The sequence below is a fragment of the Papio anubis genome, chromosome 17 (assembly GCF_008728515.1).
Source record: "Papio anubis isolate 15944 chromosome 17, Panubis1.0, whole genome shotgun sequence".
In the NCBI taxonomy this organism is placed as follows: Eukaryota; Metazoa; Chordata; class Mammalia; order Primates; family Cercopithecidae; genus Papio; species Papio anubis.
Genome location: NC_044992.1, coordinates 12,426,384 through 12,445,514, shown reverse-complemented (window position 1 = coordinate 12,445,514; position 19,131 = coordinate 12,426,384). Strand labels below are relative to the sequence as shown.

Genomic DNA, 19,131 nt, shown 5'->3' with positions numbered 1-19,131 from the left:
GACAAGCCAAATTTACTTCAATAGTGATAAACAGACACATCTTATTGGGATCTAATTAAACACTGGAGAAATGAGTGGGATTTGACAGTATCCACCAGGATTGTGGCAGAAATTAAAGATCCAGCCATGGGACTACTGTTCAAGATGTGCTGATAATATATACAGAGTTACTTCCTGTCTTGAAAGGCTGTATGTGGAATTCACTGTTGTAGTTCTGCAGACCGTACTTCGCGAAGGACAGAACAATATGAAAGAAATCTTTGGTAATGAGAAGTAGGATGTTGCAAGGATGAGAAGCTAGCCTGTGCCATTGGCTTTATGAAGAAATGCGGGGAGTGGCGGGCGGGGAGCATTAAGAACACAGCTGTTCCAGAAGAGGAGCTGGTGATCCCTGCTGTTCAATAGCACAGCATTTGATCTCGCTCTCATTGCTATATATCTTGGGATACAGCCCTCATATTGGCTAAGAGTGAGGAGTTAGGGAAAATGGCAGAAAGTTGTGTTGGATTGGCTTCCTTTTTTTTTTTAAGACGGAGTCTCGCTCTGTCGCCCAGGCTGGAGTGCAGTGGCACGATCTCGGCTCACTGCAAGCTCCGCCTTCCAGGTTCATGCCATTCTCCTGCCTCAGCCTTCTGAGTAGCTAGGACTACAGGCGCCTGTCACCACGCCGGGCTAATTTTTTGTAATTTTTTTAGTAGAGACGGGTTTCACCGTGTTAGCCAGGATGGTCTCGATCTCCTGACCTCGTGATCCGCCCGCCTCGGCCTCCCAAAGTGCTGGGATTACAGGCGTGAGCCACTGCGCCCGGCCGGGTTGGCTTCTTATGGCGTTCAGCAAGGTCCTACAAGACAGATAGACTCAGGCTAGAAATGCCCAGTCTGAGAGTAAAGTGGAAACAAAGAGCATAACTTCGCTAAAAATTCCCTTTTCATCCTGTAGCCTGTAACTGATACTGATGGGGAATCTCTAACTTGAGGCCCTGAGTTAGATCTCCTGCCACAGTTACCAAAGCAGAGACCTGAAGGGGAAATCAACTGAGTTTTCAAGGGGACTGTACTGTCAACAATCCCTGAAAGCGGCCGGATGTGGTGGTTCACGCCTGTCATCCTAGCACTTTAGGAGGCTGAGGCGGACGGATCACCTGAGGTCAGGAGTTTGAGACCAGTCTGGCCAACATGGCGAAACCCCATCTCTACTAAAAATACAAAAATTAGCTGGGCATGGTGGCGCATGCCTGTACTCCCAGCTACTTGGGAGGCTGAGGCAGGAGAATCGCTTGAACCCGGGAGGCGGAGGTTGCAGTGAGCCGAGATCATGCCACTGCACTCTAGCCTGGGCGACAAGAGCAAAACTCCGTCTCAAAAAAACGAAAAAACAAACAATCCCCCAGAACAATTCCCTACCCCTAAACTCACAACTACACAAAGTGGGCTATGAAATATCACTGATGTGATAAAGGAGATGGATCAAGTTTATATGAAAACAATGCAAAAAAGACTTTTTTAGTCTAAAACAACAAAGGTTATAAAGGGTCCAAGCTGAAGTTTATAAGAACAGAAATTTGCATAGGGGAGGTAGAATTTCCTCAGATTTTAGTATATAGGGAGATAAGCTTAAGAGATAAAAACAGTTGCTAAATTACAGGAGAGAGGTCCCTAATGACACCAAGCAGTGTGTACGTTTGCAGAACCTACACACTAGTTGGTGTCACCAGTGAAAACATAACACTAGACAAAATGGACTATCAGTGTGACCAGGAGTAACTCTCCTTCTCATAAGAAGACAAAACAAAAATATGTATGGTAATGACCTGCTTTGATACTCGCATTCAGCCCGCTAACAAGAGGCTCTGTGGTGGAAATGCGGGTTTTCTTTGTAGAGGCAAAGAAAAGACTTCAGAGCTAAGCCCCAGGTTTCACAGAAGGATGTCACTCTGCCCAGGAGCACGGTGTCCACCTCATGAAAACAATGGGACAATCTGCATTTCTTCAACCATCTTACATGACTCCCAAAATAGGGGACTTGAACATTCATATTATGGGATGCAATTTTACGTGGCACAAGGTCATAGAAGTAATAGCAAATCGAATACTTCCCACTCATTCTGCTCTCTATTCCTCCGAGCACACTAAAGAGATAGTCTCAGATTTGCATCAGAATAATTTTAAAACCACCCAACGCCTCCCCTTCTTCTTTTTGCACAAAGGGAGATGAGCTTCAGGATGACATTCTTCCATAGTCAACAGGCTCTAAAATTTAATAACATTGGCTTTGCTTTCATCTGTTCACTTTTATGCTTACCTGATATTTCTAGCAAAGGATACCGCTTTCCAATTCATGGTAGCACTAAAGGATTTCTTTTTAAAATAGATTTATTTTGAAAAAGTAATCAACTCTCCTAAAAGATATATCGACACAGATGGCAAAAATCATTCAGGTGGACTGAGGGTTTGGGGAACACTAAGTTAACCAAAGAAACCCTTGTTTCTTTGCTGATTTAACCTGTTTTATGTCTGGTCTTAGGGGACTGCTCTGTACCTTTTATTCTTCCTGATGCAGAATTCCAGTGCACCAGTTACTTACAGTATCAGCTTCGTTTGTTTGTTTGTTTGTTTGAGATGGAGTCTCGCTCTGTCGCCCAGGCTGGAGTGCAGTGGCGCCATCTCAGCTCACTGCAAGCTCCGCCTCCCAGGCCATTCTCCTGCCTCCGCCTCCCGACTAGCTGGGACTACAGGTGCCTGCCACCACACCCAGCTAATTTTGTGTATTTTTAGTAGAGACAGGGTTTCACTGAGTTAGCCAGGTTGGTCTCGATCTCCTGACCTTGTGATCCACCCGCCTTGGCCTCCCAAAGTGCTGGGATTACAGGCGTGAGCCACCGTGCCCAGTCCTCAGCTTCTTTTTATAAAGCACTTGGGAAGTGATAGTAATACGCAAAACCCATGAATGTTATTCCTTGTGTCCAGGTGAAGAAACTGATATTCTGGGAGATTAAGTGACTTGACCAAGGTCACATATCTAGAAAATAGTTTATCTGAACCTTGAAATCTAACTTTCTGAACTCTGTATGCTACATCGGTCTGCCCAAATATATTCTGTTTCTTTATATCAAGAAAATGAAAAAGAGATGTGAAGATGATTAAAATTGGCCTACACTGGGGTCTGAAACTATCCTGGGCAACACAGTGAGACCCTGTCTCTACAAAAAATACAAAAATTAGCAAGGTGTAGTGGCATATGCCTGTAGTCCCAGCTACTTGGGAGACCTGAAGCAGAAGGAGCGCTTGAGCCCATGAGTTCAAGACTGCAGTGAGCTATGATCACATCCCTGCACTCCAGCCTGAGTCACAGAGACCCTGTCTCAAAATTTTTAAAAATAATAAAAAATCCCCAGCCCTTTGGGAGGCTGAGGTGGGCAGATCACTTGAGGTCAGGAGTTCGTGATCAGCCTGGCCAACATGGCGAAATCCTGTCTATACTAAAAATACAAAAATTAGCTGAGCATGGTGGTAGGTGCCTGTAATTCCAGCTACTCGTGAGGCTGAGGCAGGAGAATCACCTGAACCCAGGAGGCGGAGGTTGCAGTGAGCAGAGATCATGCCACTGCACTCCAGCTTGGGCAACAAGAGCAAATCTTCGTCTCAAAAATAAATAACTAAGTAAATAAATAAATAAATAAATAATAAATTAAAAAATAAAGTTGGCCTACGAAAAACCTAAGGGAGAACCAAATAGTTCTTTCCATATTAATACTCATGCACCTGCCTTTTTCAACTTATATACACATACCCCACTGTATAAAATAAAAGGACATATGTGCACAATTCCTGCTCTGACAGCCACAGGCAATGCCGTCTCAGGGCCTTTGGCACCCGCCTGCTACTACAGGAATTTTCTGGTGGACTGTGGAAGACGGGTGTGGAAGAACAGCACTATAGGTACTTGACTGCTCTCTGAAAGGACTCAAGTTAAGAGAAAGGCTACAGAAAGGAGCTACCCACACCATCAGCTTCAGGAAAAGGTGAATCCCCAGAATGCGAAATTTCCTGTTATGGACAGGACGTAGCATTCATCCTACCTCCCGGCTCTCATCTCTTACCTCTCTCCCCTTTGCTCCTTCCACCCCAGCCACACCGACCTTCCTTCTGTGCCTTGAACAGGCCTCTGTATTTGCTGTGCCCTCTGCCATAGATGGTTTGCACCAGATCTCTGTACGGCTACCAAGTTTTCATCATCTAATTGTAAGACCAAAGTGACTGACCTCAAAAAAGCTTTTTCTCTTTTACCCTTAATGCTGTTGCTCCCTTTCACCATCATCCCCTTCCAAAACTACCCTGTGTTACCTTTTTTTGTTTTGTTTTGTTTTTGAGACAAAGTCTTGCTCTGTCGCCTGGGCTGGAGTGCAGTGGCGCAATCTCGGCTCACTACAAGCTCCGCCTCCCGGGTTCCCGCCATTCTCCTGCCTCAGCCTCCCAAGTAGCGGGAACTAAAGGCGCCCGTCATCACGCCCGGCTAATTTTTTTGTTTTTTAATAGAGACAGGGTTTCACTGTGTTAGCCAGGATGGTCTCGATCGCCTGACCTTGTGATCCACCTGCCTTGGCCTCCCAAAGTGCTGGGATTACAGGCATGAGCCACCGCACCCGGCCTCCCTGTGTTACATTTTTTAAACGACTTGTAGCTTTCGAGAATCGTCTTGTTTCTTCACTTGCCTGGTGTCTACCTCCAAAACTCCACTGCAGCCTTCATGAGAACAGGGACCCAGTGTCTCGAGTTCACTATGATTACCTCCAGGGCCTGGCACACATTAGGTGTCAAGAAAAACTTGGCGAATGAAAACACACTCACCTGCTTAAAACCCACCCGCCCAAAATATGACCACTGTCCCTTCAAAGAAGCAAAAAAGAAAGTAAAGAGATTCTACCTGGTTCGTGAGGAATCCATGTCCAGCACCAACTTGGCTAAGTGTTTCCTCTGCTTTTGAATATTTGGGATTTCCACCTGTGATTACAGGACATAAAAGATACAATCAAACTGAAGCTCAAGATAAATTCTTTAAGAACCATTCCTGGCCAGTCACGGTGGCTCACGCCTGTAATCCCAGCACTTTGGGAGGCCAAGGCAGGTGGATCACCTGAGGTCAGGAGTTTGAGACCAGCCTGGCCAACATGGCGAAACTCTGTCTCTACTAAAAACACAAAAATTAACCGGGCATGGTGGCAGGCGCCTGTAATCCCAGTTATTTGGGAGGCTGAGGCAGGAGAATCGCTTGAACCCGGGAGGCAGAGGTTGCAGTGAGCCGAGATCATGCCACTGCACTCCAGCCTGGGTGACAGAACAAGACTCCGTCTCAAAAAAAAAAAAAAAAAAAGAACTATTCCTTAGAACAAGTCTTAAAGAACTATTGGCATTCACCCAACAAGTTTACTAGCGGTCTCCCAATCCTTATTTTCAGATGAAATCCTTTTTTCCCCTTTTGCGTTACTGAGGTCTAACTAACAGGAATTGCATATATTTTAGGTGTACAGTTTAATGTTTTCATGTGCACACATTGTGAAATGATTACTACACTCAGGCTAATTAACATATCCATCACATCCCATAGTTTCTATTTTCTGTTTTTGATGGTGAGTACATTTAAGATCTATCCTCTTAGCAAATTTCAAGTCTACAATACAGTATCATTAACTATCACCACACAGTGCTACACATCAGGTCTCCAGAATCTACTCATCTTGCATTAAAGGCAACTTAGCACCCTTTGACCAACATCAGATGAAATTAATGATGCCCTTTCCTGAGCTAACCTCTGCTCCATCTCTGCTGGACACCAGCCAGGCTCTCCATCAACCCAGACCCCCTCATAGGTGCTGTGCTTCTCTGCTCATGCAGGCCTGGCCACTTTCCTGCCCTCACCTTGGCACCACCAAAAAAAAAACAAAAAAAAAAAAAACAGGGCTCAACCACATCCCTCTTCACTTCCAGAAAGGCCAAAAGTGGGAAAAAATGCAGGGAGCCACGCAGTCATGTCTGACACACAGACCTGAGGCAAAACGGACAGCTGAAGGAGGAAGAACGTGGAGAGGCTATGGCTGCATCTAGGATACAGATTCTCTATTTATAAAAAGAAAGGAAGCAAATGTTTATATTTATAGAAATAAAGTAAGACTTTTCCAGTCAATAATGAATAAACATTGCCATCATGGCTTTTCTCGGCTACGAGTTCTTCCATTTTGGTTGTATGTGGATGCTCTTTTTATATTTTTCATTCTAAAAATGGCTTCACTTGAACATCCCAGTGCAGAATTTTGGTTCCGGGCCCAGCAAAAGTAGGGCAGGATGTGAGAATGCAAAACGAAAATTGGCCGAAAATTGAACTAAAATCATCTCAGGCTGCGGTTTTTATATAAGGAAAAAATTCGAGGAGAATCCAGAGTTCTCTGAAGTGCTTTCTATTCACTCGCCCGAGCAGGGATGAGTCATGTTCCGCATGTAACAACTTCCAATAGGAAGGAGAAGTCCCTGGACAACCTGAGTCACCACCCAGCCCCGAAGCTAAGCTGGAGGGCCACTGGGTATCTTGAATGAGCCAAGTGACTGCCAGCACCCACACTGGACTTGCTCCTTGGTTTGCTTCAGGCTTTGGCCAGAGCCAGGACCCTCCTTTTGAGGCACAGAGGGGATCTCGTGAATGCTCCAGGCGAGGAGATGACCTGAGAAGCCAAGAGCTGGTCAGTCCCAAAGCACCTCATCCAGGATTTTCTCCTTGAATACTTTCATGTCCATAAGTAATTACTGGCCCACACCTCTGTCCCAGAAAGAATGTCAGGGGACGTGGAGGTGCTGGATGTGGTTCAGAGAGGAAGTCAGACAGGGTCTAGGGCAATGCAGTTTAATACAGTAGCCTCTAGCCACACGTGGCTATGAAATTCTAAATTTAAATTAACGAAAATTAAAGAAACTAAGCAATTGAGTTCCTGAATCGCACTAGTGCGCAAAAACCACTTAAGGCCAGTGGCTATCAAACGGCACAGACTGAGAATATTTCCATCATGGCAGGGAGTCTGCGAGGGTTAATTTTAGGTGTCAACTTGGCTGGACTGATGGATTGTTTCTGGGTGTGGCTGAGAGGGTGTTTCCAAAAGAGACCCATGTGTCAATCAGCAGGCTGGGAGGAAGACCCACCGCAATGGGGCGGCGCCATCCAATTAGCTGAAACACACAAGAGGAAGGAGGATTCTCTGCTCTCTCTCTCCCTCCCTCTCTCCCGTAGTGAGATACCTTTTCCCCTCATCGGACTCCAGGTTCTCTGGCATTTAATGGGGGTCTCTCTGGCCTTCCACCTCATATTCGGGGTTGCACCATCAGCTTCTGAGATTCCTGGACTGAGTTTTGGGTTCTGAGGTGTCTGGACTGAGCCATGCTACTGGCTTCTCTGGTTCCCTGGCCTACAGATGGTCTATCATGGGACCTCTCCCCCTCTGTGATTATGTGAGCCAACTCCCCCTAATAGGGGAGAACCCTCTTTCATATATCCTATTGGTTCTGTCTCTCTGGAGAACCCTGACTCATACGGGGTTCTCGGGGATAGCGCTGGTTAGATTTTATACAGGTGGAGTGTCTCTTATCTGAAATGCTGGGGACCAGAAATGTTTGGGATTGGGAGTTGTCTGGATTTTGGCATATCTGCATTATATTTACTGGTTGCGCATCGCAAATCCGAATATGTGAAATCCAAAATGCTCTAATGAGCATTTCCTTTGAGAATCATGTCGGTGCTCAAAACACTTCAGATTTTGGAGTGTTTCAGGTTTGAGATGCTCAATCTATTAACAGATGACCAATTAAAAATAATTGTAAAATTGTTATTAATAATTACTAATTAATTAATCATTGACTATTAATAATAATAAACAGTTTAATTGAGTGTCTTTTAAAGTGCAAAGAGAAGGAATCTGTATAAACATAAACTGCGGCTGGGTGCGATGGCTCACGCCTATAATCCCAGCACTTTGGGAGGCCAAGGCGGGTGGATCACCTGAGGTCAGGAGTTCCAGACCAGCCTGGCCAACATGGTGAAATCCCATCTCTACTAAAAATACAATAGTTAGCCGGGCGTGGTGGCGGGTGCCTGTAATCCCAGCTACTCTGGAGGCTTGAGGCAGGAAAATCACTTGAACCCGGGAGGCAGATGTTGCAGTGAACCATGATCATGCCACCGCACTCCAGCCTGGGTGACAGAGCGAGACTCCATCTCACAAAAAAAAAAAAAAAAAAGAAAACATAAACTGCAAGAGGCTTCAGAGAGTCTCTTACGCCTGGTCCCCCAGAATCCTAGTAAGGAGTGGCTGCTGTTCACATCACTGAAGACTTGAGATGGGTGGAGGGTGGGGGTGAAGACAGTCGAGGCTGTGGGTGGGGAAGCGGGTAAGCTGCCAGCTTTCCACCTTACTTCTAGGAATGGCTGCAGGGAAGAGGATGGGTGGGAGAAGGGGTAGCAAATGCTGAAAGGACATAGTTGGGCATCTTGACCGTGTGGTTGGTTAAGAATCCCTGATGAAAAACAACGTCAGGGAGAAGGTTAAGGGACAGAAGTAGAAAGCTGGAAACAGAATGACTGAGAGGCTCCTGTTCGGTACCTCCTTGCTCACTCGGGCCTGGCCTCACTCCTGCTGCTTACCTCGGCCAGCAAAAACAGGGGCTCAATCACGTCTCTCTCAACTTGCAATTCAAAATGTATCAGCTCCTGGGCCAGCTTGTCCTCTGTCTCTCCACAGAGTTTCAGCATCTTCCTGTAATCCAAGGGGGAAACAAATAGTGAAGACTCTTGAAGACAACATTTCACTGGCGTTACCCTCTCCTCACCCCCTGCCTTACTTGTCAACGTTTGCAAGTCAGTGTTAATCAGCTGGTTGATCTCCAGGGCTCCCCCTGGGCCAACCTGCTCCAGCTCTCTGCATTTCTGAAATAATCAATGCTTCCAAAAGGTGTCACTCACTGTGTGCCTGGGGCACAAGGGGACATGTGGGGAAACACGAGAGAGACATGGAGAAAACAGGTACACATGTCGAATTCACATGCCTAAAAATAGTCATGCCGAGAAACAGATGCTTCTCTCTCTGAGAAGAGCACTGGATAGCTAAAATCTGCCTGGTAACAAACCATCACCTTCAAATACACAGCAAAAACTCAATTTCAATAGGTTCTGATAGAAAGAAAATCCTGACTCCTAAGCCATGAAACTGTAATTAGTACAGGGATATATAGACAATTATCCAATGAAAAAAAAATTCCAAAAGTGGATTAATAATGAGCAAATGACAGAAAGACCTGAATGCCATCTTCCCAGATGACACAATATGCTATTTCAAAGATGTTAATTTCTACCCAAATTGTATACAGACCATTCTCTCATTGTCTGGCACCCACGTTAACTGAAACTCAAGTAAAAAGGTTTTACAAACCATCCTGGGCAACATAGTGAAACTCCGTCTCTACTGAAAATACCAAACTGAGCCAGGCGTGATGGTGCATGCCTGTAGTCCCAGGTTCTTGGGAGGCTGAGGCATGAGAATTGCTTGTACCTGGGAGGCAGAGGCTGCAGTGAGCCGAGATCACGCCACTGCACTCTAGCCTGAGTGACAGAGAGAGACCCTGCCTCAAACAAACAAACAAACAAAATCAGTTTTTACAATTCAGCGAAGTATGAGCAGAGGTAACTGCTTTTTTAAAGTGAAGATATTCCTTTCCTGTTGATATTTTCACATTTTTACTCTACATGTATGTGTCCCCATACAATATTAATACTGCTGCTTTGCTTAGTTCAGTCTACATGCATGGTTTTACACTGAACATATCCTGATGCTACTTGCTTTTTCTTGTTTTTTTTTTTTTTTGAGATGGAGTTTCACTCTTGTCGCCCAGGCTGGAGTGCAGTGGCACGACCTCAGCTCACTGCAACCTCCGTCTCCCAGGTGCAAGCCATTCTCCTGCTTCAGCCTCCCAAGTAGCTGGGATTACAGGAGGCTGCCACCACGCCCAGCTAATTTTTTGTATTTTTAGTAGAGATGGAGTGTCATCATGTTGGCCAGGCTGGTCTCGAACTCCTGACCTCAGGTGATCCACCCACGTCGGCCTCCCCAAGTGCTGGGACTACAGGCAGCCTTGCGTTTTTATTTTATCATTATGTTTGGAGCTTACCCATGTTGGTACATGTAGATTTAGATCATTTTGCAATGGAGAATTCTGTTCTATGAATATACCACCATTATGTTAAGCTGTCCCACAAACAAGTTTTTCGCTATTACATGCAGCGCTTCAGTAAATATGTTTGTGCTGTCTCTTTTTGCATGTGTGAAAATTTCACTAGCACAAATGGGAGTTCCCATTGCTCTATACCCTTGCCAACTCTAGGTCTTGGTAGGTGTCTTAATTTCTGCCAAACTGGTGGATACAAATTATTATCTCCTTCTGATTTTAATTTACATTCCTTGACTGCTAGTAAGACTGAATATCCCTCTCCCGTGAAGTGCCTGTTCATATTCCTTGGCTATTTTTGTTTTAGGATCTATTTATTTGTAGGAACTTCATATACATAGGTGTGTGAATGAAGATTTTCACTCTTTTTCCTATCTGCCGCAAACGTCAGCGCCCAGGTGTACTTTTTATCCTTGCATCTCTTTAATGGTGTCTTTTTTCCGGAGACGAAATCTTGCTCTATCACCCAGGCTGGAGTGCAGTGACGCGATCTCGGCTCACCGCAACCTCCGCCTCCCGGGTTCAAGTGATTCTTGTGCCTCAGCCTCCCGAGTGGCTGGGATTACAGGTGCGTGCCACTGCACCTGGCTAACTTTTTGTATTTTCAGTAGAGATGGGGTTTCACCATGTTGGCCGGGCTGCTCTTGAACTCCTGACCTCAGGTAATCCACCCACTTTGGCCTCCCAAAGTGTTAGGATTACAGGCGTGAGCCACTGTGCTCAGCTTAATGGTGCCTTATATCTGGTTTTCTGGTATTTATTCCATATTTCTAATACTACTTAATTAAAAAAATTTAAATATTAGCTATTGACATCACAGAAAATGAGAATTTAGCTATGTTTCCATTTCCCCTCCTTCCCTTTATTTATATTAATAGATGCTTATTATTTATATTACACTTTGACTTCATATTATTTGGAGTTAATCTGGGTAGTATACTATAATTACTGGTTTTCCCCGCACTCTTATTTGTTCTCCCTGAAATTAATAATTGCCTTGTTTGGCTTGCTTGTTTTCTATGTACCCAATTGAATTCAAAATACTTTGCCACTTTCCTAATTCGTCTGTTAAGATATTGAATCAAAATTTGCTTAACTTACTTAAAAAAAAATTAAACCTCATCCTAAGCAGTGATAAACACCAAATTTATGAGTTTTGTGTGCTAATTTTGTTTCTTCGGTTATATATTAAAAACATTACCAAAAAAATATTGAACCATACATCATGTAAATGAATTTCATCTTCTTGAATTAACCCCTCCTGGACCTGTCTCAGTGCGGACTGAGTTTTCCTCTATCCCTAAGGCACATCTGTCTTCCTGGCATCTTTCTTCACCATTCCCTGGGATTCTCTTCCTCTGTCTCGTGCTGGACACTCTGTTATCTTGGGTCTACCTCTCTTTTGGTCACTCCCTCACCAAGGACACATCTTGCTGTCTTGCTTTAGCTTGCTGAGAAAGAATAGGTGGGAAGTCAATTTTTTTGCCACATATGTCATGGCATTCTCCTCTAACCTCTCACTGATTGAAACTTGGGCAGAATATTGAACTCCTAGGTTGAGCATGCTTCCTTCAGAAGCAGAATCCTGAAGGCACTGCTTAAGAATCTTCTATCTGCCATTGCTGCTTTTGCTCAGTCTGGAAGCATTCACATTTCTGATCCTCTGTATGTGACATGTTTTCTCTCTAGAAGGTTGTAGAATCTTTTGTCACCAGTATACATGATGGCGAGCTCTGTGACATAAACTTAATTCTTCCCATTGTATTGGGAGCTCAACGGGCCTTTTCAGTATAGAAACTCATGTCCTCAAGGTCTGGAAAATGCTGTTGGATTATTTATTATTATTTCTTCCTCTCCTTTTCTAAGAACTCCTGTTATTCGGGCATAAGACTTCCTGGATTGGTCCTCGAATTTTCTAATTTTTTCTATTGTCTGTGTCTTTGTCTTTTTGCTTATCTGGATGATTTCTTCATATTTATCTTCTAAACCACCTACTGAGAATTTCATATCTTCTGTCATACTTTTTCATTTCTACAAGCTTGCTTTTGGTCTCAGGGTATTTCTTGCCCATAAACATTTTGTATTAACATTCTGTTTTTCATTTCATGGGCATATTATCTTCCCTTACCACTTGAAAACATAAGTGATTGTTCTCCTAACATTTTTTCCTCCCCTCCACACTCTCTGTTTCTTCCAAGCTGCATTTTATCCACCCCATTGTTTTGGTCTCCAGCTTTCAGGTTAGAGAATTTCCTCAGATGTCTGATGATCTTTGGTGCCTCTCTATATTTAAGAGCGGAGACTAAAAAGCTCAGAGTGTGTGAATTCATCTGTAGAAAGATCTGGTTGGGTCACTTATTGAGGCACTGACCCTCTCCAACGTCCTCAGATCTTTAGGTCCTTCCTTTTGGACTAATCTGATTCCCCAGAGAAGCCTCTTCGAATTTCCTGCTTAGAGGATAAAGGCCTGTGGGCTGCATGACTGGAAGAAGAGGGCTAAGGAGTACCAGCATCCACATCCAGTACACATTAGATCACTCAAGCCTCTTCTTTACTGAATGGTACCCGTACACTCCACTGCACCGAGAGTCCCCCATTCTAGAGATGCTCTCTTATCCCCTCTAGAGAATTCTGTTCAGGTGGGAGTGGGGGGATGAGAGCCACCTAGACGTGTGGATGGGGCAGGGTTTAGTGATCCAAGTGGTAAGTGAAAAGCTTTCAACCACATTCATGGGTTTCATCACCCACTCCACCCCCAAAGACCCACTATTCCAGAGATCCCTGGTGCCAGTTCTTGACGACTCTAAGCATTACCTGATGTAATTTACATGGGATCTTTGCATATCTACTTCTGGCTTGGGAGTCAGCTTTTGGGGACTTGACAGGTTAGTTCCCAGTCATTCATATGCTTTACAGCTCACAAAACTGTGTTGCTGTTGTCTTTCTGCTTTTTCCTGCCATTGTGGGTTTATGTCTTTTAAGAAAAAAAAAAAATCTCCATATTGTAGTTTTAGTGGATTTTGGAAGGAGAGAAAATCAGATGCATGTTCAATCTGTCATCTTTACTTCCAACCTTGCTGTGTCATTATATTACACGCATGACTCTTGGAAATACCATACAACAGGATTTCATGTCTGTCCACCTGAAATTTTCTTTGAACAGTTGAGTTTATTCCATTTGTATCTCTTACGATTGCAGAGATATATGCAATGATTGCTACCATCCTTTTTTCTGTTTTCCAATTATTATGTGTGTTTTTTTGTTTGTTTGTTTTTTTGTTTTTTTTTCTCTTGTAGTGCCTTCTATGTATTTTTTTATTTTCCTTTTTATCCTTTGTTAGTTTGAAAGTTATATATCTTATTTCTATTCTTTTTGTGGTTAGTCTTACTTTTCTAACATGCATATTTGACACTAAATTTATTTTATTTTTTTACTATTTGGACATTAAATTTAAATGTAATACCTTTATCCTCCTTTCAAACAAGACAGGACCTTGAAATACTGATTCTGTCACCACAGAAACTTAAAGTCCTTCTCTTTTGTCTTGTCACATCTCTAAAAAACATTGTTCTTTGTTAAAATGCTACATAAGCATGCCTGTAATCCCAGTACTTTGGGAGGCCAAGGCGGGTGGATCACTTGAGGTCAGGAGTTCATGACCAGCCTGGCCAGCATGGTGAAACCCCATCTCTACTAAAAATACAGAAATTAGCTGGGCGTGGTGGCGCTCGCCTATAATCCCAGCTATTTGGGAGGTGGAGGCAGGAGAATCACTTGCACCCAGGAGGCAGAGGTTGCAGTGAGCCGAGATTGTGCCATTGAACTCCAGCCTGGGTGACAGAGCAAGAATTTATTTCCAAAAAAAAAAAAAGTCTACATAAGCCCATGTTCTAACTATCCTTTGATCTACTAATTCCTGAGTTCTTCCATGTGTATGTGCTATATATTTTAATAAAATCTATTTGCTTTTCTCTTGTTAATCTACCTTCTGTCAATCTAATTTTCAGGGCCCAACCAAAGAACCTAAGATGGTTCGAGAGAGAAAAAAAAAAAGTTTCCTCTCCTACAACACAATTTTTTTCCTACCTTGGTACTTGTACTTCTCATCTGTCTTCTATTTCTGTGAAAGAGATGTAATCTATTTCATATAGCCTTAACTAGCCCTTTCAGTGAGAATATGCAGGTAGTATCTTCTTCAAATCTTTGCCTGAAAATATCCTTACTCTTTCCTATTTTATCATAGAATACTAAGTTTCTTATGTTTTCGCTCAATACTTGAAGACATTACTCCATTATCTCCTGGCGTTCAAATACGTAGTTTGTTATGAGTTTAATTGCTATTTTATAGTAATGATCTTCTTTTCCTATGGTCAATTTTATATTTTTCTCTTTTTTGTTGATGATCTGTGGTCTTACTACAATATGTCCAGGGATGAATTTTTTTCTTGTTGATCTCCATCAAATCATTTTGTGCTCCTTAAATCTAAAAACATGTTTTTCTTTAAATCTGGAAAAGAAAAATTCAATCACAAACTTCCCCTTCTCCCTATTTTCTTCCTCAGGAAATCCCACTAGATGGAATGTTAAGCTTTTGCATTCTTTTTTTTTTTTTTTTTGAGACAGAGTCTCGCTGTGTCGCCCAGGCTGGAGTGCAGTGGCCGGATCTCTGCTCACTGCAAGCTCCGCCTCCCGGGTTTACGCCATTCTCCTGCCTCAGCCTCCCGAGTAGCTGGGACTACAGGCGCCCGCCACCTCGCCCGGCTAGTTTTTTTGTATTTTTTTAGTAGAGACGGGGTTTCACCATGTTAGCCAGGATGGTCTTGATCTCCTGACCTCGTGATCCGCCCGTCTCGGCCTCCCAAAGTGCTGGGATTACAGGCTTGAGCCACCGCGCCCGGCCAAGCTTTTGCATTCTATCACCCATGTTTCTCAGTTTAAGAATGCCTACATCCTTATCTCTGCACTTCATTCTCTTCATTCTGGGTGGCAGCTCTACATCTGTTTTCAAGTTCAGCGATTCTTTATTTGTGTATAATCTTCAGTTTCTTTCGACTAACGATCATTTAACATTTTCAGCATAATTTTGGAAAGTTCTCTTTGGTTGGCCTTCAATCCTGCCTATTCTTTTTTAATATTGTTTGATTCTCTTGTCAAGGATTCTGTTTTTTTAATTTTAAAATTTCCATTTAAACAATTATTTTTTATTTTCTTCCATACAGTTCTATTATTTTTAGTTCTCAGGGTACGGACTCTCCTACTGATTGTGTCTGCTGATGCTCTCTCATGACGATTCTATTTTCAGTTTGTTTTGTTGTAAGCTCAACATGAGCAAGGGCTGCTTTTCTGAGAATCTTGTAAGTTCTGACATTTGAATTGAGAGGTTTCATATTTGCGTCTGCTAGGGCCCGAGGGATTTCAATTGTCCTTCACCAGTTTCATGTTAATCTCTCTCTACTTGGGCCTTGCCTCACTGCACAGACAATACGACTTCAGAGCCAAGAGTTCTGATTTCCCACTGGTAACATTTTCCTTTTTTCCACCAAAGTCCCCAGTGAGAATTCAGGTGCTTCCCTGAGAGGGTCTAGTCCCCTTTGCATAGATGGGGACTTACCTAGATTTGGCACCAACCCACGCAAGGTGTCACCTTACCCAAGAAGTGTGTCATCTCCCAGGATAGCTGACCCCTCCATCAGACACTGAGCCAGTGTTGTCAAAGGCAACTTTTTCTGAAAAGAAAGCAAATGGTGTAATGAAAGCTACTTTCCATATTCATCTGTTGCATCTAAAATAGCAAGAAGTCAAATACTTGCCGAGGTATTTTATCAGCTATGAAACAAGCTGACTTTAAAATAGGTTTAAACCTAGAAATTCATAGTGTACCATGATGGGTTAGACTTAGAGACGTCAAAATTCAGAAAACGAGAACTGAATTATATTTGACACTTTGGGAAATAAGCCTAAGGCTAACATGCTGCATTTTAAAATGAGGTAGGACGGCAAGAAGGAAAAATGAGAAAAATTTAAAATGATGTTAACAAAGATTTGAGCAATGCCTTAATTTCCAAAAATAATATATATCTTAAAGAGTGTATTTGCTTTATTTTAAAAATGAGGCAGTGACTGGGTGTGGTGGCTCACGCCTGTAATCCCAGCACTTTGGGAGGCTGAGGTGGGGAAATCACCTGAGGTCAGGAGTTCGAGACCAGCCTGGCCAGCACGGTGAAACCCTGTCTCTACTAATAATATAAAAATTAACTGGGTGTGGTGGCGCATGCCTGTGATTCCAGCTACTCGCGAGGCTGAGGCAGCAGAATGGCTTAAACCCAGGAGGCAGAGGTTGCAGTGAGCCAAGATTGTGTCATTGCACTCCAGCCTGGGCAACAAGAGTGAAACTCCGTCTCCAAAATAAATAAATAAATAAATGAGGCAGCTATGGTCAAAAAAGAGAGAGAAAAGTGTTCACATGCAATTACAACCCAGAAAGAGTAAGCACCAAAATAAAGACACACTCCAAAAAAGATAGATGGCTGAACAGCACATGAAAAGATAATTAACCTCATTAGTCATTAGGGAAACCCCAATCAAGGTCTCACTTTACACTCACTAAAATGGCTATAATAATATTAATACTTAACAAAACAAAAAAAATAAGGATTGGTGAGCATAAACCTTCATGCATTACTAGTGGAAGTTTAAACTGGTGCAGCACTGTGAAAGTGTACTTAGTATCTCAATAAGTTAAGCAGAATTATCACATGGTATAGCAATTCCACTCCTGGGTATATATCCAAAGTAACTGAAAACAGATGTTCAAAAAAGAGGTACACAAATGTGAAGAGCAACACTATTCACAACGGCCAAAAGGGGGGAACAACTCAAATGTCCACCAATGAATAAATGGATAAACAAAATGTGGTATGTCCATACAATGGAACATTATGCAGCCATGAAAAAGGGAATGCTGCATGCTATAACATGGATGAATCCTGAAGACATCATGCTAAATGAAATAACGTAGACACAAAAGGACACATATTGTGTAACTCTATTTAATGAAATATCCAGAATAAGCAAATTCACAGAGACAGAAAGTAGATTAGTGCTTGTCACAGGACTGCAGGGGTGAGTAAAATGGGGAAGGACTGCTTAAAGGGTATGTGGTTTCCTTTGGGGATGATGGAAACATTCTGGAACTAGATAGTGGTGGTAAATAGCCTGTTAAAACCACTGTACACTTTAAAGTGCTACATTTTATGTTACAGGGAGGGACAGACAAGCTGTGATGGGAGTTTAGCATGACCTGTTCCCCATGCTAAGTATCAAAGAGTTCTCTCCTTTCTGAACTAAGATCAGCCAGTACCCAGACAGAACAAAAACAAGGTAAGAACCACTAGCACCTTCTCAGGTCTTCCAGTCTACATGGCTACAAAGGTAGTTCTTCAAATAGAAAGTGACTGAACTACACCCAGCCCAGAGCCTCCTGGTGTTAACACACAGAGAGTTTCCACTTATAATTCATTTACTAATCCAACATTTATGGAGGGCAGGCACCACACCAGTGATGAATAAAACTAGACACTGTTCTCATGGAACATTTTTCTTTTCTCTTTTCTCTTTTCTTCTTCCTTCTTTCTTTTCTCTTCTTCTGTTTTGTTGTTTGTTTTGTTTTGTTTTTCGATACAAGGTCTTGCCCTATCACCCAGGCTGGAGTACGGTGTTGCAATCATAGCTCACTGAAGCCTCCAGCTCCTGGGCCCAAGCAATCCTCCTGCCTCAGCTTCCCGAGCAACTAGAACTACAGGCACGCACCCCCACGCCTGGCTAATTTTATTTCTAAATTTTTTGTAGAGATGGTGTCTCGCTATGTTTCCCAGGCTGATCTCGAACTCCTTGGCTCAAGCAATCCTCCTGCTTTGGCCTCCCAAAGTGCTGGGATATCAGGTGTGAGCCACCACACCCAGCCACAGAACTTACTTCTAATGGTGAAGATAAACAATAAACATCATCATACCTTGCCCTAAGGTTACTCTTTCCATCTGGTTGTTCATTTGTATCCTTTATAATATCCTAACTGATAAATACAACTAAAGTGTTTCCCTGAGTTCTCCAAGCCATTTTACCAAATTATCAAACCTGAGGAGGGGGTTGCGGAACCCCTAATTTATAGCTGGTTGATCAGAAATAGCAGAAGGCTAGATTTGCGACTGACATGCTAAGTAGGGGCAGTCTCGTAGGACTGAGCCCTTAACCTGTGAGATCTGACACTAGCTCCAGATATACGGTGTCAGAATAAATTGCAAGACACACAGCTGGTGTTCAGAGAGTTGGAGAACGGCTTGGTGTGTGGAGAAAATCCCCCCACACATGTGGTCACAGAAGTGTTATATAAGTGTAGACAAACAGAATGTGTTTTTCAGAGAAGCAGGCATAATATTCCAGTTGTAGCCTCACAGACAGGGCATAGCTTATGGTATTGGTTCTCAACCAGGGGTGATTTTTGTCCCGCTGGGGTCATTTGGCAACATCTGGAGACATTTCTGATTGGTACCGCATGGGAGATGCTATTGGCATCTGATGGGTAGAGGCCAGGGACGTTGCTAAACATCCTACAATGCACAGAACGGTCTCCTCCAACAAAGAATTACTAGGCTCAAAATGTCAATAGTGCCATGCTTGAGAAACCAGGTTTAATTTGCAAGTGTCTACAATGTCCCAGTGACAAGTCAGTGAAGACGCTTCGCCTTGAATGTCAGATGGTACAATCATAGGACTGATGAGCTCACATAAAAAGACCATTTTGGTTTGTGTTAAACATTCACAGTCCCGTGACCTGCCATCAGGGCAAGACTTCAGCGTTTTTGAATCTTTTTGAAA

General features: G+C 43.1%; 1 protein-coding gene across 5 annotated transcripts in view; it reads right to left on the bottom strand.

Annotated features, from left to right (window-relative positions):
* ARHGAP44 (Rho GTPase activating protein 44) overlaps positions 1 to 19,131 on the bottom strand; it is a 202,171-nt gene that overhangs the window by 65,139 nt on the left and 117,901 nt on the right. For all 5 annotated transcript variants that reach the window (XM_009189704.4, XM_003912366.5, XM_009189705.4 and 2 more), the window contains exons 4-6: positions 15,907 to 15,983; positions 8,680 to 8,791; positions 4,924 to 5,000 (exon numbers count right to left, since the gene is read on the bottom strand). In XM_009189704.4, coding sequence (XP_009187968.1) covers positions 4,924 to 5,000; positions 8,680 to 8,791; positions 15,907 to 15,983 — 266 coding nt within the window. The remainder of the gene's footprint in view (positions 1 to 4,923; positions 5,001 to 8,679; positions 8,792 to 15,906; positions 15,984 to 19,131) is intronic.